The sequence below is a fragment of the Hylobates moloch genome, unplaced genomic scaffold, assembly GCF_009828535.3.
Source record: "Hylobates moloch isolate HMO894 unplaced genomic scaffold, HMol_V3 SCAFFOLD_9, whole genome shotgun sequence".
In the NCBI taxonomy this organism is placed as follows: domain Eukaryota; kingdom Metazoa; phylum Chordata; class Mammalia; order Primates; family Hylobatidae; genus Hylobates; species Hylobates moloch.
This window is the reverse complement of record NW_026652284.1, coordinates 111,145,413-111,172,661: the sequence shown is the minus strand read 5'-3', so window position 1 is coordinate 111,172,661 and position 27,249 is coordinate 111,145,413. Positions and strand designations below refer to the sequence as shown.

Here is a 27,249-nt window from a genome sequence, read left to right as displayed (position 1 = left end):
GAAGACAGCATCTGCAACCATGCGGAAAGCCCTCTGACAACACCAACCTGCCAACACCTTGAACTTAGACTTCCAGCCTCTGCAATTGTGAGGAAACTAACATCTGTTGTTTAAGCCACTGAGTCTGTGGCCCTATATTAGAACAGCCCTAGCAAACAAATACTCTAGGTAATAGAGTAAATAGAGACTTTCCCACCAAACCACAGTCATTAGGAGGATGCACGTTTACTTAAGCAGGATCTCTGACTCCTACTGCAGAGTCAGGCTCCTTCATGGCATCACCATATTGTTCAAAGCCAAGGTAAACAGAAATCCACCTTTGAAAGCCATTTACCTTTGCTCTGCTCCCTGACTTCTATCTGCACTCCTTCTACCCTGCCCAGCCCTACCTAGCCAGTCATCAGCTGCCTGTGCTCTTTTGGATAAGGACTAAAGAAGGCATCAGTTTAGATTAATCCACGCTTAAAGTTCAAGAGCAATTGATGATGAATGAGCGACACCATCTTTCTCTGACCTAGGGCATGCCATGTGGAGGAGGCACACTCACATGTGTAGTGCAAGGGAAGGCCTTGGGAGTCCTCTGATCCTCTCTCCCACTACTAGCTGTGTGATCCAAAACAATGATTTAACTCCTCTCTATCTCATTTCCTGTATCTGTAAAGTGGGAATAATTATCATATGACTTCATAGAATTATTACAAGGATTAAATCATTGAATTCATATATGAAAGCAATTTGTCATGTTTCCTACGAAGGTCAGAAAGTCATTAATCAACCAACGGTTTTGAGTATTTACCTTTGACCAGACTGTCTAGGGTGTGCATTATATCGGGGCATCTAAAAACTACTAATCACACGATACATAATTGGAGTGCAATAAGATGAATGGCATGTGGTTTTTGCCCTCAGGGAATCCACACTTAAAGGAAGAAATGGATGTTAAGACAGTAATGCAGGTGGCAAAGGCTATACTGTAGAATTGTTGAGGTCACTGAAAAGCACCAAGTGCAGCCTCTAAACTCCCTCTGTGACTTATAGAAGTCGTTGTCTCTAAATGGTTAGCAGAGGCAGAAAACAAGATCTAGCCTGGTAAAGGAAGCTAACTGCAGGGAAGGAAGAACATTTCCCACCCAGAGACAGACGGCAGGAATAAAAGCATTTAAGTGTGAAATGGAACAGGGTTTGTGTCTTTGTTTGGGTTCTTCCAGAAGCAAACCTTGAGACAAGGATTTGAATGCAAGTAATTTACTCAGCGGTGGTCCCAGTAAACACTAGTAGATTGGAAAATGAGAAGGAAGGCAACCGATAAATGATGCATCATCCGATTAGTTACCCCGTGGGCGACTGGAGCTTAATCCCGCTGGGAAATTCAGGGAAATGGTGTGAGAGCATGCCTCAAAGTTATCAGGCCCAAGGCGCGAGGGAGCCAGGACTCTCCAGCAGTTCCCATTGGCATTGGTCAACTGCTGCTTCGGAGGGGTGTTAATTTCCTGGCACCTCCCAAGGCTGCTTCTCACATGGGCAGAGTGCCCTCTAGTGGCCAAAGAAAAACACCATCTAGTGGAGAAGAAACACAAGGGCTGACACTTGAACACTGGGTGAGAGTATGCAGGCAGAACACCTACAGCATCAGACACCACATGCACACAGAAGTACAAATGCTTCTGTGTTCTGGAGCACATATCCAACTGGGGAGTTGCAGACAATAAAGCTGAAGAGATAGGTGGAGGCAAGGGCATGCATATATGTCTGCTTCAGTGTGTGAGCTTTATCCTGAGGGCAATGGTGACCCATTGGAGGGATTTAAGATAGGGAGAGGTATGGTCAATAGTGTATCTTTAATAGATCACTCTGGCTGCTGTGTGAAGGATGCCTTTGAATGGAACAAGACTGGAGTCAGGAAACCCAGTAGAAGGCTCTCATTTTAGTGATCAAGAAGGAAAACAGGAAGAGCCTGATTTTTAAAAACACACACACAGTGGTAGAAGCAAACACGTTTAGAAGACAAAAGCAAGCCCAGCAGAACTTGATGATTTATTGAAGATGGATACAATGGGGAAGGAGTCAGGATGACTCTAAGGGTCTCTCATTTTGTTGATTTGGCAATGCTGGTGCCACCAAGTGAATTAGAGAGCAATGCAGTAGACACAGGCTTAGTCAGAGAGAAGATGCACTCAGTTTATGGAATCTGTGATTGGAGGAGGGTGAGGGCAACCAAGCATGAGACATAGAAGCTTGAAGCCCAAGAAGGATAACTGACCTTGACACAGGAATTTAGAAACCGTCAGCACATGGGTATTGAAACGAGATGGACCAGGTAAGTCTGTAAAATTGAACCATTCAGTGGGCCAAGGACAGAACCATAGCAATCACCAACATTTAAGGTGGAAAATAAGCAAAAAAAAAAAAAAAAAGGCATTCTCAAAGGGGCCAGGCATGAGAAAAGCAAAGGACATCGCTAAAGCATAAAAAGTCAAGAGAATCAAGATCTTGGGGTGATCAATAAAAGACCAATCTGCAGGTGTCCAGCAGGATATAAAGTTACATGTGTACATTGATTTTTCCACTTTGACTAGCAGGCTAGACTGTTCTTTGTTCATTTCATTCCAGTCTGAGATGCCAGTGGGCATTAAGAGCATGGGAATAGGCAGTGAAGGTAACTAGTTTGAGAAGTTTGGAAACAAGGAGGAAGAGAAACTAGTTGATAGCCACAAGTGTCTGTAGGATCCAGGGCACTTTGTTCTTTTTCTTAGAAGAGACTCTTAGAGGATGAGGAGGAGGAGGAGCAGGGAGAGGAGGCCAGGAGAAAGAAATGAGAAAGAAAAGGATCACTGAAAAAGTAAATTGCTGAAGAAGTTATAAAATGATCAGGTGGAAGTACTGACCTTCAGCAAGAGAAGGAAAGACAGACACATCATCATCTGGAGTTGAAGTGAAAGAGAAGAAAATGAATGACAGACAAGTCTATGAGGATTGGAACAGAGATAAGTCACCACCAAAAGCCACCACCATGTTCTCAATGAAGTAGAAAGGTAAGATCATCTACTGAGAGAAATAGAGTAGGGGGTTAAGTGGAGATCTGAAGGTTTGGACTAGCCATTGAGGAGAAAAGAAAAGGAAGCTGACCAAGAATGAATGAACTGGCAGTCAGAACTCAGGCCCCAGCTGAGGCTGGAGACCATGAATTTTCAGTCATCACATTCCATATGGTGATGATGCTGTGATTGTGGTGCAATAGACTGAATATTCATGATCCTCCAGAATTCATATGTTGAAACCCTAACTCACAAGGTGATGGTATTAGGAGGTGGGAACTTTGGGAGGTGATTAGATCATGAAGGTAAAAGCCCTCATGGATGGGATTAGTGCCCTTATTTTAAAAGGCCCCAGAGATTTGCCTTGTTTCTTCCACCACTTGAGGACACAGTGAGAAATCAACATCTCTGAACCAGAAAGTGAGTCCTCACCAGACATCATATCTGCCAGTACCTTGATCTTGGACTTCTCAGCCTCCAGAACTGTGAGAAATAAATTTCTATTGTTTATAAGCCACTCAGTCCAAGATATTTTGTTATAGCAGCCCACGTGGACTAAAACACACAGTGTTGACATAACAATATCCAAGCCTCATTTTCTGTCTCTCTGTGGGTGCCTGTGCACACGTGTACACATGCGTGTACAGGAAGCATCATTGCAGAACCGACCTCTGATGACCATTTCTGGTGCCCTCTGTGTGTCTCTGTCCAGGAGCTATATTCTCAATCCTATGATGCTGTTGGGGTGATGTTTGCCTCCATCCCAGGATTTGCGGACTTTTACTCTCAGACCGAAATGAATAACCAGGGAGTGGAATGCCTGCGCTTGCTGAATGAGATCATTGCTGACTTCGATGAGGTAAATCTAAGCCTGAGACATTTACAATCACAAATGGGCATCGTTGTCAAAGCGTTGTGTTATTCATTGTAGGAATTACTTATTTTTTTTTTTTTTTTGCACTTACGGAATTCCAGCCTGCGTTATAAACACAAACATGTATTATCTGATTTAATTATCACAATTATCACCTGAGTTAAATGCTATTATTTCCCTATTTGGGGGATCAGGAATATAAGGCTCAGGGAGGCTAAGTAACATAACTCAGTGTTTTACAGCTGGCAGATGGCAAAGGCAGGACTTGACTAGAAGCCTCTATGAGGCCAATACTACTCAGGCACTGACACCACAGAGGCTGGACACTGAAGCAAGCATTGCTCCATCTTCTCAAAGTGTCAAAGATAAAACTGTCCATTTGCCTTTGGTCAGAGACTAATTGCAAGTACAAACATACTACAGATAGGGGTTTCTTCCTCCAGGTTCCATGAGTCTAGTGAACACATTCTGGGGGGGGGGGGAAATACTCATGCTGCACTTCAGGTCCATTCATAAACTTGACACAAGTGGGCTTTCTACTCCCCCATTCCCCATCTTGAAGGACACCAGTGTCCAACCAGTTACTTAAGCCTGAGATGGGAAGCAAGTGATTCCCTGAGAAAATGCTATGGAATAAGCCAAATCCCTGCCTAACCCCAGAGGGAACTCAGGCACATAAATGGTACAACTGTCTCACACTGAAGCAGGGGGCCAGGCCTTTGGATACCCGTATTGGTCAGTCATTATTGGTCATGGGCTGCCCTGGTAGGGGTACCTAGCCTCCCAGGCGTTTCCAGCAAGGGAGTTCTCATGAGACCAAGCAAATTCTCCAAAAGGAGGTGCAGCAGTGCATTGTCAGCAGCCAGCACTCATGGCATTTTGGAGGGTGGTCCCACAAAGGGGCTTGGGGTGGGAAACAAGAACAACTACTACATCACTCTAAACAGCATCCTGTCCCTCCATCCCTACATTCAATCCAGCTACTGAGTCCCGTGAAGTCCTTCTTTCCATTGTATATATTTATGGTGCAAAATGTGATGTTTTGATATATGTGTACATTGTGGAATGATTAAGCTAATTAACATATCCATCACCTCACGTCTTACTACTTCTTTGTGCCAAAAATATTTAAGATCTACTCTCTTGGCAATTTTCAAGTATGTAATACATTATTGTTCACTATAGTCACTATGCTATGCAATAGATCTCCAGAAAGTATTCGTCTTGTCTAACTAAAACTTTATACCCTTTAACTAATATCTCCCTGTTCCCACCCCACCCCCCAGGTTCTGATAACCACCATTCCATTGTTTGCTTCTGAGTTTGACGTTCTTAGATTCCACATATAAGTGATACCAAATGTATTTGTTTTTCTGTGCCTGGCATATTTCATTTAGCATCGTATCCTCCAGGTCCATCCATGTTGCCGCAAATGGCAGGTCTTCCTTCTTTTTGTGGCTGAATACTATTCCACTGTGTGTGTGTATATGTGTATGTGTGTGTATATGTGTATGGGTGTGTGCATGCGTGCGTGTGTGTACCCATTCATTTCTCAATGGACGTTTAGGCTAATTCCGTATTTTGCCTGTTGTGAACATGCTGAGATGAACATGGGTGTGCAGACATCTCATCAACTTTCTTAATAGCTCTCACACCTGCCTTTTTCTCACCATCAGTGCTGCTTTTACCTTCATTCAGACCATATTATTTCTCTCCTAGACAACTGCAGTCATCTCCTATCTGCTCTCCCTGCCTGCATCTCACCATTAGCAATCACCAAAGGCGGGAGAATTTTGTCACATCCTTTTGAAGCCTAAACCCTTCAGGGGCTCCCCTTCGTCAACTCTAGCAGGCCTTGCACTCACTGTCCCTGCCTCCTCTCAGCCTTACCTCTCACTGCAGGCCACCTGGCCAGCACCACCTGACTACTTACAAGCCAACAAGCCCACCTGGCTCTCACACACTGCACTTTCTGCCTGGAGGCCATGCCATTCTCGCCCTTACCCCATCCTCTCTCCCTCGACTCTATGACCAGCTGAAAAGCTAACATTCATTTAACAGTCAATTCAAACACTACTTCTACTGTTGAAGGCTTTTTTCTAACACCCATCTCTATCCAGGTTGTCACTCCTTTTTTAATGAAAAACTCATACTCTGAAAAACCTCCTATCATAGAGGCTGAAACCCTTCAGTACCACCCTGTTTACTGTCTACTAGCCACTTAGTTCTAGCGTAGAAACTCATGTTACTAATCTCTATAGGTTTTTACAAGTGTTGCCAGAAATGAAAAGTATTTTCAATATATGTCATTTAATAGTTATTTACCTCTGACACAAACCCTTAGGCTAGGCATTATTAGCCTTCATTTTAAAAATAAGCAAAGCTGAGACTTAGAAACACCAAAAATGACCAAGGTCACATACCACTAAGTGGCAAAGCCAAGATTTGAACCCCAGTCTCCCATACTGCTTTGATTTGGAATCATTTGTGTTGCACTGTTTCTCATTTACCTGGCATTTCATGGTAATGATTTTGAAGTCATAAGCTCAAACATGGTCATCGTAGTTGCCCTGGGATGGGTGTGGGGGGTCAAGATGGATAAGACGTGATCACTTCTTGCCTCCCAAGGCATCGCCATCCAGTGGGAGGCATGGTGACTAGGAGTTGCCCTTACACAAAAAGTCACTGGTAAGTGTACTAGTACAGAGGGTCTTGCAAGGTGGGGAGGGGAAGGCAATTTTGTGACAATAGCACCTTTAACTCCTATCCTCTATGCTAGGCCATAAGCTCACTAAGGTAGAGACCATATTTTTGTATCTTGTTAAGTCTCCAGGGCCCAGCTCTGTGTCTAGCACATAAGAGATGGACATGGCAGATGCTTGCTAAGTACTTGCTAAAGGAATTAATTCATTAAAGGGGGGACAGAAACAAGCTGGCAGATAGTAAGGTGAAGATAGGTTAATGCAATTCAAAACATACTTCCAATTTTTTTAATTAATTTTTTAATTCTATTAATTTTTTAATTCTATTAATTAATTTTTTAATTCTATTACAAATATCTGACTAAAGGTTAAGACGTCAGGCTTTGTTGTATTTTAAACTTTATAGCAGGGGTGTCCAGTGTTTTGGCTTCCTTGGGCCACATTGCAAGAAGAATTGTCTTGGGCTACCTATAAAATACACTAACACTAAGGATAGCTGATGGGCTTTTAAAAATTTGCAAAAAAAAAAAAAAACCTCATAATGTTTCAAGACAGTTTACAAATTTGTGTTGGGCCATATTCAAAGACATCCTGGGCCACAGGTTGGACAAGCTCGCTTTATAGCAACCCATCTTCCAAAAGTGCTCCCTCTCATATTTTAAAATTGTAGTGAATAAAGTACATTTGAATTACATTTGCATCTCAGTGAACCAAACTCTAGACTCTCTAGAGTCTTGGAAAGCAGAGAAGGAGGGCAGTGCCCCTAGTGGTTGAAACGGGTGTTTGCAGAGGGAAGTTGGAGAAAAGGGAATTGGTCTAGGAGGCTGGGTTCTTTAGAACAGGGGCGTTAGACCAGGAGGAAAAGTATGAATAAGAGGAGGGGGAGGATATGTAGATGGGGAGGAGGGGAGAGAGAAGGGAGAAGAGAGGCCGCGATGAAGAGAAGAAGGATGAAAAGAGGAGGAAAGGGGAGGAGGTGGAAGAGAAAGGATGGGGCGGGGGGAAGGTAGTGGAGAATATAGTCAACAGGAAAAATAAAAACGCGGCCTGAATTGCCAGCCCAAACACTCTCAGCTTTGCCTGGGTGTGGCTCCTTGGGTCACTCAGACCTGCCTTTTTTTTTTTTTTTTTTTTTTTTTTGGTCAAGAGAGGTCCTCTAGATTCTGCCTGGCTGAGTTCCAGCCAGATGCCTGCTGTTCACTTTAATACTGACGCGTCTCTTCTTGCTGATATAATTACCACAGGAACCTGAGATCATGCAGAATTCTTTCCTGGCTCAGAGAAAAGCTGAACTTTGCACAGATCACATCTCCAAGACTGTGTTTGCAATAACCCAACTCAAGGGCTCCTCACCCCACAGCCCCTGCCTCGACAAAGGGCTGAAGAGCCCTCTCACATCTCACTTCCCCATTTGCTCTAGTGAACAAATGGGCTGATCAGGGACTACACTATGCCCGCAGACACTTTTAGCTATAGAGTAAATAAATCTGCTGGATGGATATTAAATGAGATAATGAAGTTCCTTTCTGCCTCCAAATTATCTTCTGAGGGGGAGGCTTACCAGAGCCTGAAGCTGGCTCTTGGCCAAGTGGTTCTGAAGAAAAGAGAAGGAAAAGCACCTGCTCTCCACAGGACCACATCAGATCAGTCCACCGCCAGCAGAAAGCTGGGGGAAAGCAGCTACAGGGAGGCAGAGGGAGGGAGGTGAGCAATTGAAGATGTTCCAGGATTTTTAAGCTGAAACATTAGCAGCTGAAGGGCTGCCAAAACACCAAATATGTTTGGTTAGTGTCTGAAAGCAAAGACCAGTCATGATCCAAGGCTGAAGACCTGTGTACCCTGGGCACAACTGGCAGAATCTCTGTGACAGCAGAAGAGGGGCTTCACTTTAGTTCAAGAAACAAAAATAATAAACAAAGGCTGCCCCTGCTGTAAATCAGGCTATACATACACACACACACACACACACACACACCCCCCAAAGCAAAGCACCTACCTGTGTTCTCCATGTTCCCAGAAGAGTTCCTCTCAAGGAGGAATTTTCCAAGTTTCTCAGCCCCTGATTAATTTTGAGATGATGCCTAAAACAAGACAGTCTGTAGAGAACCCATCTTCTGTTCCGTCTGCCTGTCTGTCCACCCCAGGATGACATGAGACCCTGAGGATATTATAATCTTAAATGGAGGCAAAAGCTAGAGAATCAGAAATTGCATCTAAATGTCTGCCAAGAGTGGGAATAAGAAGACAAAGTTTAGACTTGGGAATCAGTGAGGTTTGAGTTTGAGCCTAGCTCTCCCACTCAGGGTCGGCTTCGAGAGTGTGCAGCCTATGCAGTCACAAAAGGAACCCACACTTGTTTTAATGTTCTGCTGTTGCTCTCATGTGCGTCTTAATTTTTGGAAAAGGTGTTCTGCATTTTCATTTTGCACCGGGCCCTGCAAATTATATGTGGTCCTGTCTCCCCTTTCTCACCCTGGGACCTTGGGACACATTATTTTACCACATGGAGCCTCTGCTGATTCATCTGCAAAATGGATCTGAGAATACTAAGCTCAAAGTGCCACTCAGAGAAACAGATGATCAATGGAGGCAGAGCCCCTAGTTCTGTGCCCCAGTATATGCGGACATCCCCTCTTCCAGTCTGCTTTTTAATCTCTTTAAAATGTTTAATTTATACTTTGTATACTGTGGAGTTTTTATTTTTAGTAGAGACAGCGGTTTTCACCACATTGGCCAGGCTGGTCTCAAACTCCTGACCTTAGGTGATCTGCCAGCCTCAGCCTTCCATAGTGCTAGGATTACAGATGTGAGCCACCACCCCTAGCCTGGAATTTTTAATCCAATAGTTACCTGCAAGGGCATTGAACTTATGTAATTTAGCTGTTTTCTCACTCTATGTCCTTAAGCAAGTTATTTAATCCCTCTATGCACCTCAGTTTTCCCATCTACAAAATGAGATACAGTAGGGTCATTGTAAGTTAAATGCAGAGATTAAACAGCACTTAAGACTGTATTTGATGCAATGGACTGAGTAGCATCTCCTCCCAAAAATTCATGTGCTGTGAGAAATGAGTTTCTGTTGTTTGGTTTTTTTTTTGTTATTGTTGTTGTTGTTTTTTATTATTATACTTTAGGTTTTAGGGTACATGTGCACAATGTGCAGGTTTGTTACATATGTATCCATGTGCCATGTTGGTTTGCTGCACCCATTAACTCGTCATTTAGCATTAGGTATATCTCCTAATGCTGTCCCTCCCCCCTCCCCCAACCCCACAACAGTCCCCGGAGTGTGATGTTCCCCTTCCTGTGTCCACGAGTTCTCATTGTTCAATTCCCACCTATGAGTGAGAACATGCGGTGTTTGGTTTTTTGTCCTTGCGATAGTTTACTGAGAATGATGTTTTCCAGTTTCATCCATGTCCCTACAAAGGACATGAACTCATCATTTTTTATGGCTGCATACTATTCCATGGTGTATAGGTGCCACATTTTCTTAATCCAGTCTATTGTTGTTGGACATTTGGGTTGGTTCCAAGTCTTTGCTATTGTGAATAGTGCCGCAATAAACATACGTGTGCATGTGTCTTTATAGCAGCATGATTTATAGTCCTTTGGATATATACCCAGTAATGGGATGGCTGGGTCAAATGGTATTTCTAGTTCTAGATCCCTGAGGAATCGCCACTCTGACTTCCACAATGGTTGAACTAGTTTACAGTCCCACCAACAGTGTAAAAGTGTTCCTATTTCTCCACATCCTCTCCAGCACCTGTTGTTTCCTGACTTTTGAATGATGGCCATTCTAACTGGTGTGAGATGGTATCTCACTGTGGTTTTGATTTGCATTTCTCTGATGGCCAGTGATGATGAGCATTTTTGCATGTGTTTTTTTGGCTGCATAAATGTCTTCTTTTGAGAAGTGTCTGTTCATGTCCTTCGCCCACCTTTTGATGGGGTTGTTTTTTTCTTGTAAATTTGTTTGAGTTCATTGTAGATTCTGGATATTAGCCCTTTGTCAGATGAGTAGGTTGCAAAAATTTTCTCCCATTCTGTAGGTTGCCTGTTCACTCTGATGGTAGTTTCTTTTGCTGTGCAGAAGCTCTTTAGTTTAATTAGATCCCATTTGTCAATTTTGGCTTTTGTTGCCATTGCTTTTGGTGTTTTACACATGAAGTCCTTGCCCATGCCTATGTCCTGAATGGTATTGCCTAGGTTTTCTTGTAGGATTTTAATGGTTTTAGGTCTAACATGTAAGTCTTTAATCCATCTTGAATTAATTTTTGTGTAAGGTGTAAGGAAGGGATCCAGTTTCAGCTTTCTACATATGGCTAGCCAGTTTTCCCAGCACCATTTATTAAATAGGGAATCCTTTCCACATTGCTTGTTTTTGTCAGGTTTGTCAAAGATCAGATAGTTGTAGATATGCGGCATCATTTCTGAGGACTCTGTTCTGTTCCATTGATCTATGTCTCTGTTGTGGTACCAGTACCATGCTGTTTTGGTTACTGTAGCCTTGTAGTATAGTTTGAAGTCAGGTAGCGTGATGCCTCCAGCTTTGTTCTTTTGGCTTAGCAATATCCTTGATGAACATTGATGCAAAAATCCTCAATGAAATACTGGCAAACCGAATCCAGCAGCACATCAAAAAGCTTATACACCATGATCAAGTGGGCTTCATCCCTGGGATGCAAGGCTGGTTCAACATACGCAAATCAATAAATGTAATCCAGCATATAAACAGAACCAAAGACAAAAACCACATGATTATCTCAATAGATGCAGAAAAGGCCTTTGACAAAATTCAACAACCTTCATGCTAAAAACTCTCAATAAATTAGGTATTGATGGGACGTATCTCAAAATAATAAGAGCTATCTATGACAAACCCACAGCCAATATCATACTGAATGGGCAAAAACTGGAAGCATTCCCTTTGAAAACTGGCACAAGACAGGGATGCCCTCTCTCACCACTCCTATTCAACATAGTGCTGGAAGTTCTGGCCAGAGCAATCAGCCAGGAGAGGGAAATAAAGGGTATTCAATTAGGAAAAGAGGAAGTCAAATTGTCCCTGTTTGCAGATGACATGATTGTATATCTAGAAAACCCCACTGTCTCAGCCCAAAATCTCCTTAAGCTGATTAGCAACTTCAGCAAAGTCTCAGGATACAAAATCAATGTACAAAAATCACAAGCATTCTTGTACACCAATCACAGACAAACAGAGAGCCAAATCATGAATGAACTCCCTTTCACAATTGCTTCAAAGAGAATAAAATACCTAGGAATCCAACTTACAAGGGATGTGAAGGACCTCTTCAAGGAGAACTACAAACCACTGCTCAATGAAATCAAAGAGGATACAAACAAACGGAAGAACATGCCATGCTCATGGGTTGGAAGAATCAATATCGTGAAAATGGCCATAGTGCCCAAGGTAATTTATAGATTCAATGCCATCCCCATCAAGCTACCAATGACTTTCTTCACAAAATTGGAAAAAACTACTTTAAAGTTCATATGGAACCAAAAAAGAGCCCGCATCGCCAAGTCAATCCTAAGCCAAAAGAACGAAGCTGTTGTTTGTTTTTATTATGGCTGCTTGAGCAGACTAATACACTTGGCACAGAACTATGATCATTAAAAGCTCATTTTATTATTATGTGTATTTGTTTCTAGTGTGGCTGCAGCAAAGTGCCACACATTTGGTGTCTTTAAACAACAGAGGCCGGCCGCTGTGGCTCAGGCCTGTAATCCCCGCACCTTGGGAGGCCAAGGCAGGTGGATCACGAGGTCAGAAGTTCGAGACCAGTCCGGCCAACATAGTAAAACCCCGTCTCTAGTAAAAATACAAAAAATGAGCCAAGCGTGGTGGTGGGTGCCTGTAATCCTAGCTACTCGGAAGGCTGAGGCAGGAGAATCACTTGAACCTGGGAAGTGGAGGTTGCAGTGAGCCGAGATCGCACCACTGCACTCCAGCCCAGGCAACAGTGTGAGACTCTGTCTCAAAACAAACAGGCCGGGCGCAGTGGCTCACGCTTGTAATCCCAGCACTTTGGGAGGCCGAGGCGGGAGGATCACGAGGTCAGGAGATCGAGACCATGATGAAACCCCGTCTCTACTAAAAAATACAAAAAATTAGCCGGGCGTGGTGGCGGGCGCCTGTAGTCCCAGCTACTTGGAGAGGCTGAGGCAGGAGAATGGCGTGAACCCGGGAGGCGGAGCTTGCAGTGAGCCGAGATTGCGCCACTGCACTCCAGCCTGGGCAACAGAGCGAGACTCCATCTCAAAAACAAACAAACAAACAAAAAAACAAACAAACACACAAACAAAAAATCCAGAATGCATTTTCTCACAGTTCTGGAAGCAAGAAGAGTGAGATTAAGGGGTGAGCAGGGCCCTGCTCCCTCTGAAGGCTCTAGGGAAAACTCCTGCCTTGCCTCTTCCCAGCTTCTGGTGGTAGCTGGCTGGCTGTGGTGGCATCATTCCAATTTCTTTCCACCCTCGCATGGCTTTCACCCTGTGTGTGTCTCTGTGCGCTCTCTTCTTATTAGGACACCAGCCATAATGGATTTAAGGCTCACCCTAATCTAATATGACCTCTTCTTAACTTTAAAAATTACTCTGCAAAAAACTTATTTCCAAATAAGATCACATTCTCAGAGTCTGTGAGGACATGAATTTTTGAGAGGCACTATTTAACCCAGTATACTATTCATGTCCTTTTTAGAAGTGCATAGGGATAAAATTTAAGTTTGTTTAAAAGGAAGGGAGAGGCACATTTATGATCTTCTAAACTGATATGTTCTACTTCTCATCATTCTGCAACTAAGACTCTTCCACCCTGGAAATGCACTGTGAATATGAAGTCCATGTGGCAGTGATTAACTGAATCTTGCTTCATTGACAAGAGTGACACTGAAAGCCAGCCTCAGAGAAGTTGCTGTTTATGGGCTTATTGAACCAGTATCTAGTGAAGGCCTACCCTGTGCCCATAGGATATAATCACAAACTAAACAGTCATAAATCCTGCTCTCATGAAGCTTATACTCTATTGTAGGTGAAGAACAATCAAAAAGAATAACAAGTAAATATGTTGTACAATAGAGATAATTCGGTGGGGGAAGATAATGCAGGGAACACGGGAAGGAAGGTTTGGAGGGAGGGGTGCAATTAGAGTCACCCACTCATCACTTAGCCAGGACTTCCCTGGTGTCGGCACTAAAAGTTTTGCATCTCAAAAAATCCCTCCTACCTGGGTGAACCAGGATGGTTTGACACCCATAGTGCAATTTCAGAGAGGGTCCTGAGAAAGGGCTTACTGAGAGGCCTGGAGGAGATGAGGAAGTGGAACTGATCCATAGAAACAGCTTGGGGGGCACGGCGACAGACAAGGAAAAGCCCACGTTCTAAGCCCTGAGGAGGGTGTGTGCAGCAGGCATTCTCTTGTTCTCTTGAGCAAGTCAGGTGATAGAACCTGACTTGTGCTGCCTTAGGGGTGAGCCAGCTGCATCAGCATGTCTTGGGTACTTTCTATTTGAGACAGGGAAAGACTTGGGCCACAGCTCCTGGCCACACAACATGCACGAAGAAGGCTAGAGCTGGTTCCTGCCTTTAAACCAGCAAGGTAGGGTCAGTGGCTGATGGAAAGAAGGGCCAGAGTGCCAAATATTACAGGACCTCATGGACCAGAGCAAATGCTTTGGCTTTTACTGTGAGACTGATGGGGATGGCTACAAGGGTTTCCAGCAGAGAAGTGATGTAACCTAACTTCTATTTTAACAGGATTCCTCTCGGCTCTGTGTGAAGAACAGGGTCAAGAGTGGAAGAAGGGAGCCAATTAAGAAAATGGATGAGGGTGGCTAGGACCAAGGAGGTGATGAGACAGAGTCAGAACCTGAATGTCTTTAAAGATAGGGCTAAGGATCTGCTGATAGATTAGATGTGGGTTATATGGGTTTTATTCTGAAGCAACTGGCAAAATGGAGACACCACTAACCAAGATGGGGGTCGATGAGGAGGATCAAGGGGCCAGCTTTGATAATGGCAGATCTGAGACACCTGTTAGATCTATAATAAGGACATCACGTAAGCAATTCCATACTGAGTCTGAAGGTCAAGGCAGGGCATGCAGTTAGGAGTTTTCAGCAAAGAGATTGTATTTACAGCTGTAAGACACAATGATACCACAAGGAAATGAGTTAGATGGAAAAGAAAAGAGGTCTGAGGCCTGAGCCCTGAGGCCCACCTATGATATAAGATAATGGTGGAAAGAAGGAATTAACCACAGAGACTGGTGAAGCAACACCAGTGAAGTGGAAGTAAAATCTGAAATGGGGGAAGCCAAGTAGGAACGAAGGTATAAGAGGAGTAGAGCCAATCAGCTGGGTCCGGTGCTGCTGGTAGCCCAAGAGAAGCGAGGCTGAGGACAGCCAGCAGCATGGGACATAGAGGGCCTCCAGGACCTGGAAAGGAGCAGTTTCAGTGGCATGGCAGGACCAGGCTTAGGAAAAAATGGGGAAGAGGAAATTGGAAGCAATCAGTCTAGACAACTCTTTTCAGAAGTTGTACAGCAAAAAAAGGAGACAAGTAGAAAGGAAAGTGATGTCAAGAAAGACTGCTGTAGGATAAGAAATTTCACAGCAGGCTGTATGCCGATGGGAAAGATCTAGCAGAGAGGGTGAGATGGATGGAGTCAGGGACAAAGGAGGTTGCTGGAGCAGCATGCCTACGTGACAAGGGATGGACCTGTAAACATCTGTGGGGCTCGGCCCTCACTAGGAGCACTGAGAGTTCCTCCCCACACCTGGAGAGAGGCACATGTGTGTACACAGATGCAGGTAAGTGGAGTAAGCTGTAGAAGTGCCTGTAGAAGCAGGTGTGAACTACTATAATCTCCTGCCAAAGGTTCACTCCAGACATGAGTTTAAAACTGTGCCCTGTGCAGCCTTGGAGCTGAGCCAGCTGCATCACCAAGTCTCAGGTACTTTCTCCTTGAAACAGGAAAATACCTATGCCACAGCCCCTGGGCACACAACATGTAAGAGGAAGGCTCGAGCTAGTTCCTTGCCTTTAAATCAGTATGTCATAAGCAATTTCTTAAACCAGAGATGAGCACACTTTTCCTGTCTTCTCCAGGCACTTCTCCAGCCCACTCCACTTACCTGCACCTGCCCCTGTGTGCACATATGTGCCTTTTCTCCAGGAATGGGGAGAAACTCTCAGGGCTCCTCGTGAGGGCTGAGCCCCACAGGCGTGCATAGGTCCCATCTGTTGTCACCTAGGCATGCTGCTCCAGCATTCTTCCTTTTTCCCTGGCTCCATCCATCACCCTCTCTGCTAGATCTTTCCCACTGGCATACAGCCTGCTGTAAAATTTCTTTTTGATTATTCTTCACCCACAATAGAGTATAAGCTTCATGAGAACAGGATTTATGCCTGTTTAGTTTTGACTTTGAAGCCAAAAAGTATGTAGTGTAAAAGCAGAGGAGACCCAACCCAGCTGTGCTGAACCACACAGAACCACGTTCTAGCCGTTGGCCCATGCTGTTCCCAAGAATTTGGGAAAGGGTGTGAACGTGTAAACTGAGTACTACAGATCTGGAAACTACATCATCAGGAGATTACTTCGGGGAAATTCAAAGGAGATTTGGGAAATAGGAGAGATTAAGAACCACTTCTGAGTACCATCACTTGAAGGGCTGGCCCATGGAGAAGGGTTTGGCTCTTTCTATATTGCCCCAGAGCTGCCATCTCAGCCCAAAGGCATAATGGATCGACGGAGGAAGGATCTCTCATTCACAGGTTTCCCAACAGAGGCCTGAGCTGCCTGGGAAGAGCTCAGGTCCCCAGGGAGTGAATCCCTACCAGCCAGCATAGATAGGAGTAAAATGGATGACCTGGAACTAAATCCTGTTCATCTATGACCTGTCTGTGCCCCACCACCACCAAAAATGTGAGGCTTGATTCTTTGAAAAGCCTCAACTGCAAACTCCAGGTTAAAGTCTCAGCAGAGTAGATATTTAGAAAGTTGAGGAGTGTGGCAAGGCTTCCTGTGTAATCAGAGGTGGAGACATGCTGTGTTTCATGAGGCATAGAGTGAACTTTGACATGCAGGTCACAAAAATAGAACAGGCTACTTTATAATGGGATTGTGTACTATCATAGCCCCTACCACACATGAACACTTATAGATGTTAAAACAAGAAGACAGGAGGCTTTGACGTTTCACCCTCCTAAATCATTTCAAACTGGGGAATTCAAAGCCAACTCATCCCATGGGTCTCTCTAATAATTATATCTGAGAATGGGAATTGAAATGTGCAGTGGTTTATTCAGCGCTTAGGTAGAAGACACCACAGAACCGTGTAGTTTAAGTTCAAATCTGGAAGAGAAGTTCAAATCCACATTAACTCCAGCCCTCAAAGCAGCATGCACTTGTCCATGATGTGTGGGGATGTGCAACTCAGGACACGGCAAGCCCATCAAAGGCAAAGACTTTGTATCCCTAGCTCAGTGCCTGGAATATAACATTCAGTAACTACCTACTGGATGAATAAATGAATGAATGACTTGACTATCCCCCAGGCAGCTCATTCTCTTCCTTTAAAGTGGTGCTTCTCTAACTCATGCATGCACTAGAACTACCCAGAAGGCTTGTTAAAACACAGGTTGCCAAGCCCCTTCCTCAGAGTTTCTGAGTCAGTAGGACTGAAGGGGCCACAATTTTGCAACTCTACCAAGTTCCCAGGTGACGCTTATGGGACCACACTTTGAAAATCACTGCTTTAAGGCAAGGTAGCAGGAAATGCAGGCGTGACTTTGGAGTCAAGCAATCAAGATTCAAATTCTGTTTTGACTCTTCTTAGCTGGGTGGCCTTTAGCAATTCCATCAACCCCTCTGTGCCTCAATTTCCTCCTACATAAAAATAGTGACTGCACAGGGTTGGAAGGTGTATTATGAATATCGGGTGAAGCTTTCTTAAACTGCACTGAGGTAAGAAGCCACCCAAATATCACCTAGTGTTTCCAAGGAATATTAACAATTATCAGTGCATCCCAGACCGTTAGACTTGGGGTACAAGGAAACATGCAATGTTGTACCCACCCTCCAAAATTATACTGTCCACTTGGTATGCCAAACATCAATCATTCAATATAAAGTGGCAATGACAGACGAGGGCTGATGGTGCAAAGAGAGGCACCCACGAAGCTTCCTCAGAGGAGAGGCCAGGCACAGAGATACATGCTTCAACTTGTCTAGGTAGCCCACAGACATTGAGATCAGCCAGCCTATTGGAGTTTAGGGAATGTCTTTACTCTTAATAGCATATATTTGGTTTTATGTAATCATTTTAACAGCTTTGTTGTGTTATATTTGATTCAAAAACCTGCATATAAAATATACAATTTGATAAGTTTTGATATGTTTAGACACCCATGAAACATCACCAAAATTAAGATCCTGAACATATCCATCATTCCCAACAGTTTATTCATACCTTTGTGATTCCTTCTTCCTGCTCCTCCCCATCCCCTCATTCCAGTGCAACTATTGACCTGCTTTCTATTACAATAGGTTACTCTGCATTTTCCAGAATTTTATATAAATGAAATAATCATGATAGGTACTCTTTAATATCTGGCTTCTTTCACTTAGTGTAACTTGTTTGAGATTTATCATATTGTTGTGTGTTTCAAGAGTTCATTATTTTGCAATTATGCCCCAAGTTTCCAATTTGGGGCAAATAAATTTCTTAAAGTTTTATTTTAATTGACAAATAATAATTATACATATTACAGAGTACAATGTGATGTTTTGATATGTGTATATAATATGTAATGATCAAAACAGAATAAGTAGCATATTCATTACCTCAAACATTTATCATTTGTGATAAGAAAATTTAAAATCCTTCCTTCCAGCTATTTTTAAATATACAGTATATTATTATTAGTTATAGTCACTCTACTGTGCAATAGAACAGATCTTATTCCTCCTATCTAACTGTAAGTTTGTACCCATTGACAAGCATCTCCCCACCCCCTTTTCACCCCTGTTCCCAGTCCCCAGTAACCACCATTGACTCTCTACTTCTATGAGTTCAACTTTTGTAGATTCCACATATGTGTGAGATTATGTGACATTTGTCTTTCTGTGCCTGGCTTATTTCACTTATCATAATGCCCTCCGGATTCATCCATGTTTTCTAAAATGACAAGATTTCCTTCTTTTATGGCTGAATAGTATTCCATTGTGTATATGTAACACATTTTTTAAATTTACTCATCCATTGATGGAAACTTAGCAATCTCACTACTGGGTGTATACCCAAAGGAAATGAAATCAATATGCCAAAGAAATGTCTGCACTCCCGTGTTCACCGCAGCATTATTCACAATTGCCAGGATATGAAATCAACTTAAGTGTTCAACAATAGATGAAGGGAAATATTGTATGTGAGCTTATAGCTTGTCAATCTTTGGAGCTTAGAAATTCTTGGTGCATAACACCAAGCCAATACGAATTAAGTGCATGTGATAGACAAGCATGTGGTATAATCCAAAACTATTCTTGACTTTCTTGACTCCCCTTCTCTGCCCCGTGACTGCCCCGAACACAAACACACACACACATGCACACATGTGGACACACATATACACATAAACACCACACACGTACACATATGTGCATGACTCTACACAAATGCACACATGTGGATGCACATGCACATAAACAACACACGTGTGTGCACATCCACACACAGGCACACATACATGTGGACACAGGCATGAAAACAACACACACATGCACACATGCAAATGCGTACTCACACAAATGCACGCATGTGGACACATATATGGACATGCATGTGCACATAAACATCACACATGCACACATGTACTGTACACATGTAGACACACACATCACTAAAAATGTGCCCACATGTGTGTGTCCACACACATATGTATGCAGGTGGACACACATGCACATAAACACCATACACACATATATGCACATATACACCCACACCCAACATGCAATATGCACACATAGTTGCACACAGGCACACACACACAAATCTACATCTGGGACTAGCAAATATTAGAAGCTAATTTGCAAGAAGGCCACACAGCACCAATCTTGTTGATTCTATCACCACCAATATAATCTTCAAAATATCCATATATCTGACTCCATCCCTAACCCAAGCCATTGTCATCGCCTGCCTGGATGTTGCAGTAGGTCTCCCCTCATGTTTCCCTCCCCTCATGACAGTAAGAATGACTTTTCCAAAATCCAGACCTGACTCGGTCTCTTTCTGCCTACACCCTTTCAGTGCTTGTCACTACCCTTAGCATAGAGACCCATTGTCTTCAATATCATCTGTGTGTCCTCCAGGGCCTTGCGTGTTCTGGCCCCCACTACCTCTCTCAGCTCTTTTCCTTCAACTTATAGCCTGGCTTACCACATTGTGGCCAAACTGGCCTCGTCTTCACTCTTTTGACCTCCTGTACATTCTCCCCAACCTCCAGACCTCATCTATGCTGGCCCCTATTTCTGGATGCTCCCCTTCCCGTGCCCCTACCTTCCCCAACACACACAAACTCATACACTCACTGCTAGAAAAACCCCTCCTCACCCTTTAGAGCTGAAGCTAGAAATCACTTGCTGAGGGATCCCTTCCAAGATCCTCCAGATTAGATCAAAATGGCCTGATCTCCTCATCCCTCTACCCTGTATATTTCCAACATAAATTCTATTAAAATTGAACTAGGGCATGTTCTGTGTATTTTTAACATCTGACCTCCCTACTTGGTAGAGCTCATGTATCTTGTTTATCCAACATATAAGAACTCAATGAATAGTTACTGTATTAATTTCCTACTGCTGCTATAACCAATGACTACAAATTTAGTGGCTTGAAACAACAGAAATCTATAATCTTACTGTTTAGAGATCAGAAATCCAAAATGAACCTTACAGGGCTGTGCTCCTTCCAGAGGCTCTAGGGGAGAATCTGTTTCTTTGCCTTTTCTAGCTTCTAGAGACTACCTGCATTCCTTGGTTCATTGCCCTCTCCCTCCGACTGCAAAGCCAGCAATCACGTCACTCAGACTTCTATTTCCACCATAACAACTTCTTCTCTAATTGTCCTGCCTCCCTCTTTCACTTATAAGGACTTTGTGATTAGATTGAGCCCATCCAGATAATCCAGGAAATCTCCCCATCTCAAGATCCTTTGCTTTATCACATCTACAAAATCCTTTTTGCCATATAAAGTGACATATGCACAGGTTCCAGGAATTAAGACATGGGCATCTTTGGGGCCTGTGTTCAGGAAGCATTATTCTGCCTACCACCATTGCTAAATAAGACACCAAGGTTTCCCTCTCTTAGCATTAAAACCCAAACCACAGGTAAAGGTAGAGGAAATGTCCCAGGATAGCACCCATTCTTTCATTTAATCATTCATTCATTCATTCATTCATCTCTACACTCTGTCTAGGTGCTGAATAGTAAACACAACAGGGGAAAATACATGCTCCAGGAATATTACATTCCCATGAGGAAGAGGACAATAAATAAGCAATATCAGGGATAAGTGCTAAGGAGAGAAGGTAAAACAGGGAAGGAAGATAAGAATATGTATGTGGGGATGGGATGCTGTGTTCAGTTTTAAATAAGGTGGTCAAGAAGAGTGCACTGCAAAGATGAAATTTGAAGAAAGACCTGTAGGAGGTGAGGGAGTAAGCCATGCAGTTGTCCCAGGGAAGAGTAGCCCAGCAAGGGAACGACAGGTGCAGAAGTCCTGAGGCAAAGCAGGCTTTGCTTGTTCTCAGGTCAGTGTGGCAAGGGGCAAAGGAGATCAGTGCAGCTGGAGCAGAGTGAGAGAGGGAGACAATAAGAGAGGGGACAGGTCTTGGCAAGCCTTGCAAGTCACAGTGAAGACTGGTTTTGGCCTTGAGTAAAACAGAAAGCCACAGGAGGTTTTGCACAGAGCAGGGACAGGATCTGACTTACATGTGAAGCGGCGGACCTACTTCTTAAAGAGTACCAATTTACACCCACCTCCACTCCTGACTCTTAGCAAGTGCTCATTAAATACACGTGACTGGCTGAAAGCATGATTCTCAGAGAGAAAAGCAGATAACTAGAGGATACTGAACCATCAGAGGTAGCTCATCGTGAGCCAGGGGCCTGTTTTCAGGAGCCAAGGCTGCCGGAGGAATAAATGCCAGGGCTAACACCATTGCCTGGCTTTCTTTCAGTTGCTTGGTGAAGACCGATTTCAAGACATTGAAAAGATTAAGACCATTGGCAGCACCTACATGGCCGTGTCAGGCCTGTCACCTGAAAAACAGGTAAAGGACTCTTTGAACTTAGCTACAAGGCATGGCAGGTGTCTTGCTGTAGTCATGTCACCGACGGTGGTGAAGCCTCTGTTGCCAAGATCCTTGGGGAAAGATGGGGAGAAAATCTAATGGACTGGATTATAATAGTTATGTGATGTGGATTTGCCCCCAAGGTAGGTAGAGTCTACCAGATGAAGCCATGCTGCGTTTTTGAGAAACTTCTAGACTTTGTTCTGAACTTCATTGTTCTGTTGAACAAAATCAAGAGCCAAGAAATACCCTATTGTGATTTAGTTGTGGATCTTACTAAACCCCTAATACTAACCTCTTTCTTCCTATTCTTGTTTTGTCTTTCAAAAGTCTTACGTAATAATAACAACAGCTGCTGCTTTTTGGAGTGTTGACTGTGTTCCAGGCACTGGTGTTAAATAGCAACACTGTCTACCTTCCAGGGTTAATGGATGAATTATCTCAGATAATGCCATGCTCCCCAAGCAAAGCTTTGCATCTAGTAAAGTCCTCAATTAGTGTTATATGAATACGAGTCCAAGATACTTGGGGAAATGGAATTCTCATCAATTTCTTCCAATCCTTCCTATGCTTTTTTCCAACTAAAAACAATAAAATACTTCAAGAGTGACTATCTGGGATGAAATTCATGCTGGTTATTATTTGGTACGTGTGCAGCAGGGATCAGAAAACTACAGCCCACAGGTCAAATCTGGCCCACCATCTGTTTTTATAAATAAAACTTTATTGGAAAACAGCCATGCCCGTTCATTTATATTTTGCCTATTGCTCCTTTCAAGCTAAAATGGCAATGTTGAGTGTCACAACAAAGACCATATGATCCACAAAGCTTAAAATATTGGCTATCTGGCCTTTATTGAAACTATTTGCTAACCTCTGTTCTACAGGGGCACAAAGTTTTCTCATATAAAAAATCTCATTCAATACCTATGAGGTAGGAAGGGCAAGTATGCTCATCCCCATTTCATAGATTTGGAAACTGAGGTTCAGAGAGGCCCAGAGGCTTATGCAGCACTTCCCTTAGGAGTTTTGTAAGCAAATGTATCCCTTAAACACACACTGTGAGCAATTCAAAGGAAATAGACAAAGTTCTTAGATTGGAAAAGCTACACATACATAGGAGCACATACACACACACATACCCATACCCACATACACTCACACCCACCCACACATCCACACACCCCCAACACACACGCATATACACACACTCACACCCATTCACACACATGCCAGTGAGCATACACTAAGGAATTGATGCTACATCAACCTGAACAGACAGGTGTAGATATGGAAGAAGGAACACAATGACCCACATATACTACACTCTTGCAAGCAAATCTCATGTCTTCCCATGTTCTGAGATACCAGTGACTTGAGTGTAGAGGGCCTCACCCACATGACTATTTCCTTTAAGGGATGTGCAGGTAGGGTTGGGTTAGGACGTAAAGCCCCTGCTGCAGAAATGTTCATGTTCCCCCACATTCCGCATTAAATGAATTCTTCTCCTCATGTTTGCTTCAGCAATGTGAAGACAAGTGGGGACATTTGTGCGCTCTGGCTGACTTCTCACTTGCCCTGACAGAAAGCATACAGGAGATCAACAAGCATTCATTCAACAATTTTGAACTCCGGATTGGTGAGTAGCAGCTGCAGGTGGGGCCTGATAGAGCCAGCTGACCTTGCTCCAACAGACCCTCCCCTGCCTTGGGCATCAATCCAAGGAAGCTTTTCCCTGCAAAATGCAATGGATCTAGCATGACCCTGCTAAGGATAGGGATAGGGTCAGCTCAGGCCTTTCTTACTTTCCTCTCAGTCAAGATGCTGGAAACAAGAGTAGGATACTGGCTTGTGTGCAGCAATACAAAGCAGCCAGCCTTTGGCAAATGCTAGACTATTGTGAACCCCTCTTCCAACTTGCCTGCCCATGCAAGGTCATGCATAGAGATGTAGCTGACTAATCAGTCATTTAATTCTGACTCGGTAGCTCAGTGCTAGTGGTCAATGTATTGCTCTCAGGATCTTCAGGATAATTCCTTCAGATAAAAGCAGGATTCTACTCCTGAGGATGGCAGATACTATATTTCCAGGGACAGGCTTTACTCAGCCACAAAGCTCACCCTTTCTTTGGGCTTAAAGACACCACTGCTCAAAGCAACAACATAACATTAATCACTGCAATCAATAATAATCCTTTATAATTTGCCATTCCTTCCACATCTCTACTGAGCCTCAATGACCTCCTAAAATGCAGTCTGAAAACCCCTGGTCTAGTCCACATTCTCATTCTGTAGATGAGTAAATGCGGGCCTAGAAAAAGGGAGTAACTAGCCTAAGATCACACAGCCAAACAGTCACACCAGCAGCAGCTCCAGCATTTCCTAACTCTGAGACAATGACATTCTGGCTGCCAGAGTGCAGTTTAAAATAACTTTTGCTACAGTCCTCACATTGTAGACATCTTCTGGCTGATATGCCATTTTACTTTATCTGCTTCTCCCTTAGCAGCTTTCAAGAAAAAGAGGTCAAGAAATACCAATATCTGACTTGTCAGATCTCAGGAATGCCATATGTCTTTGTTCTTTGCATTAAAGGGCTTATATTTTGTTTTTGATCTATGGATGGGATGTTCAGCGCTTGTTCCCACATCTTCCATCAATCTTATCAATGTCATTTCTGAAATTGTTGACTACACAATTGAACCAGGAATAAAAAGGAAACTGTAATGCTGAACAGAGATATTCTAAGTAAATTCTGAAGATGTTGCCAAATCAGGGTCAACCCTTGCCATGACATATTATACTCCTAGTATAGTTTCACTGATCTCAGAGGTTGGAAAATTAACTTCCCAACTGAATTAAGCATCTCAATTTGTGTTTTGGGTCTGCTGTAACCAGCTGTATGACTTTGGGTGAATCATTTAAACCTTCTGTGTCTCCGTTTCCTCCTATGTAAGCTGGGTGTTAAATTATTACCTCGTCTTCCTCCCTATCTCACAATAATAATATGAGAATTAAATGGGATATTGGCTGTCAAAGTTCTCTGCAAATTTTAAAGAGCTAACTATCATTGTGATTCCCATGTATTCCATAGAGTGAGATTTTCAAATTTCCAGTCACTTATATCAGTGTGTATATGTGTCTTGCTTTTGCCTCAGCCTAGAATAATCTTACTGAGATATCTGCATGGCTATTCCCACCACTTTCTTCAAATCTCTGCTCAACAAGGTCTTTGCTAACCCCCTGACTCCAAAATATACTGTCTTCCATCTTTCTCAATTATTTTACCCTCACTGATTTTTCTTTGTAGCCCTAATCATTCATTAATATTATATTACATTTGTAAAATTATTTTCTATCTCTCCCCAGTAGAAGGTAAATTCCACGGGGACGAGGGCTGTTATTTCTTTCCTTTCCCACCATATCCCCAATGCCTAGGATTGTACCTGGCTCATAGCAAGTGCCTAGTCAATGTTTGTAGAATGAAATAATTGTCTTTTAGAAAGAGACATACATGCCCACTAACAGGTTTAGTGAAATGCTACCATTTCTAGAATTCTATGCTTCCTAGTGGAGGAGGCACTGAAACTGTCTTTAAAAGTATTTACCAGATAAACTGTGAAAGTGTGGGGAAGTAATAGCCCAAGCAGGGGGAAAGTCAGGACAAAAGCACAAAGGTGGGTACTGGCTGGAAGGTTAGGAAAACTCCAGCAGTTCAGTGTAGATATAACGCAGCAGTAAGGAAGAGAGTAGGATAAATGAGGCTGGAAAATCAGGCAGAAGCCATATCAGAGAGGTTCTTGATTGTGATTCTAAGGATCATTGGCTTTATCCTGTAAGTGAAAGGAGCCCTGGAAGATATTTAAGTGGGTCGTAACTTGATCAGATGTGCAACTTGATCAGAAAGAGCCCTCCCGCTCCTGCAGCAGTGTGGAGGATGAGCTCAAGGAGACAAGGGAGGAGACAGGGAGGACAGTTAGAAAGCCATCGCCATGGACCAAGGGAATGATGCTGAGGACCTGGGCTAAAACAGAGAGGGAAAAGGCCTGTCCAGGCTCTCAGAGCACTGTGTCAGCAGAAGCAGGAGATCCTAGGGTCCTGACTTCTGGTCCATGCTCTGATCATCCCACAGACTGAGACAAGTCAGTGCTCATATGACAATAATAATTATATTCAATTGAACACTCACTGGTTGCCAGGCACTATGCCACAGTGGCTTTACTTGTATTATCTCATTAAATCTGCCTTTAATTATTTCCATTCTACTGATGAGAAAAGTGAGGTCCTAATAGGTTAATTAACTGACCCAGGTGATACATCTAATAAGTGACTGGGGGCAGGATCTGGACCCTCCCGTTCATCCACAGAGACCCCACACATAGTGATCGCTGTCCCAGGGAGGGGTCCAGACACCCCATTGTCCCTCCACTCCCTCTGACTTCTTGCTCCTTTCGTTCACCCCCCAGGCATCAGCCACGGTTCAGTGGTAGCTGGCGTTATCGGCGCTAAGAAACCACAGTATGACATTTGGGGCAAAACTGTGAACCTGGCAAGCCGAATGGACAGCACGGGGGTTAGTGGCCGGATCCAAGTCCCAGAGGAGACCTATCTCATCCTGAAGGACCAGGGCTTTGCCTTTGATTACCGAGGGGAGATCTATGTGAAGGGCATCAGTGAACAGGAAGGAAAAATCAAAACGTACTTTCTCCTGGGAAGAGTCCAACCCAACCCATTCATCTTGCCCCCAAGAAGACTGCCTGGGCAGTACTCCCTGGCCGCAGTTGTCCTGGGACTTGTCCAGTCCCTCAATAGGCAAAGGCAGAAGCAGCTACTCAACGAGAACAACAACACGGGAATCATCAAGGGTCATTATAACCGGCGGACTTTGTTGTCACCCAGCGGGACGGAGCCTGGAGCCCAAGCTGAAGGCACTGACAAATCTGATTTGCCATAAAAGCATTTTCTTTCTGTTTCTTTTTTTTGTATTTCTTTTATATATAAAATAAATATACTAATAAAAAGGTTTAATTTTTTTTAGAACAAGGATGGTTTCATTGGTCTTTGAATGTACCAGATCAGGGACATAATTTGAGGTTCTCTTCAAATGTTCCCTTCACAAATATTTATTGGTCACCTCTTGTGTACAAGGTTTATTGGGAAGCAAAGATAAATGAGATCTAGTTTCTGACTTTGAGAGTTTGAGAGACTTAACAGCTAGGTGGAAAAGAGGGACATGTGAAGTGAACAGAAAC

At 43.4% G+C, this 27,249-nt stretch overlaps 1 protein-coding gene across 3 annotated transcripts in view; it reads left to right on the top strand.

Annotated features, from left to right (window-relative positions):
* Nucleotides 1–27,040, top strand: part of ADCY8 (adenylate cyclase 8) — a 263,282-nt gene extending 236,242 nt beyond the window's left edge. For 2 of the 3 annotated variants that reach the window (XM_032760446.2, XM_058443978.1), the window contains exons 14-17: nucleotides 3,748–3,894; nucleotides 21,885–21,977; nucleotides 23,523–23,637; nucleotides 26,464–26,975. In XM_032760446.2, coding sequence (XP_032616337.1) covers nucleotides 3,748–3,894; nucleotides 21,885–21,977; nucleotides 23,523–23,637; nucleotides 26,464–26,951 — 843 coding nt within the window. In that variant the 3' untranslated portion in view covers nucleotides 26,952–26,975. Of the gene's footprint in view, nucleotides 1–3,747; nucleotides 3,895–21,884; nucleotides 21,978–23,522; nucleotides 23,638–26,463 lie in introns of all 3 variants that reach the window. The other variant, XM_032760443.2, reaches the window with a different exon arrangement.
* The last annotated feature ends 209 nt before the right edge of the window (nucleotides 27,041–27,249 follow it).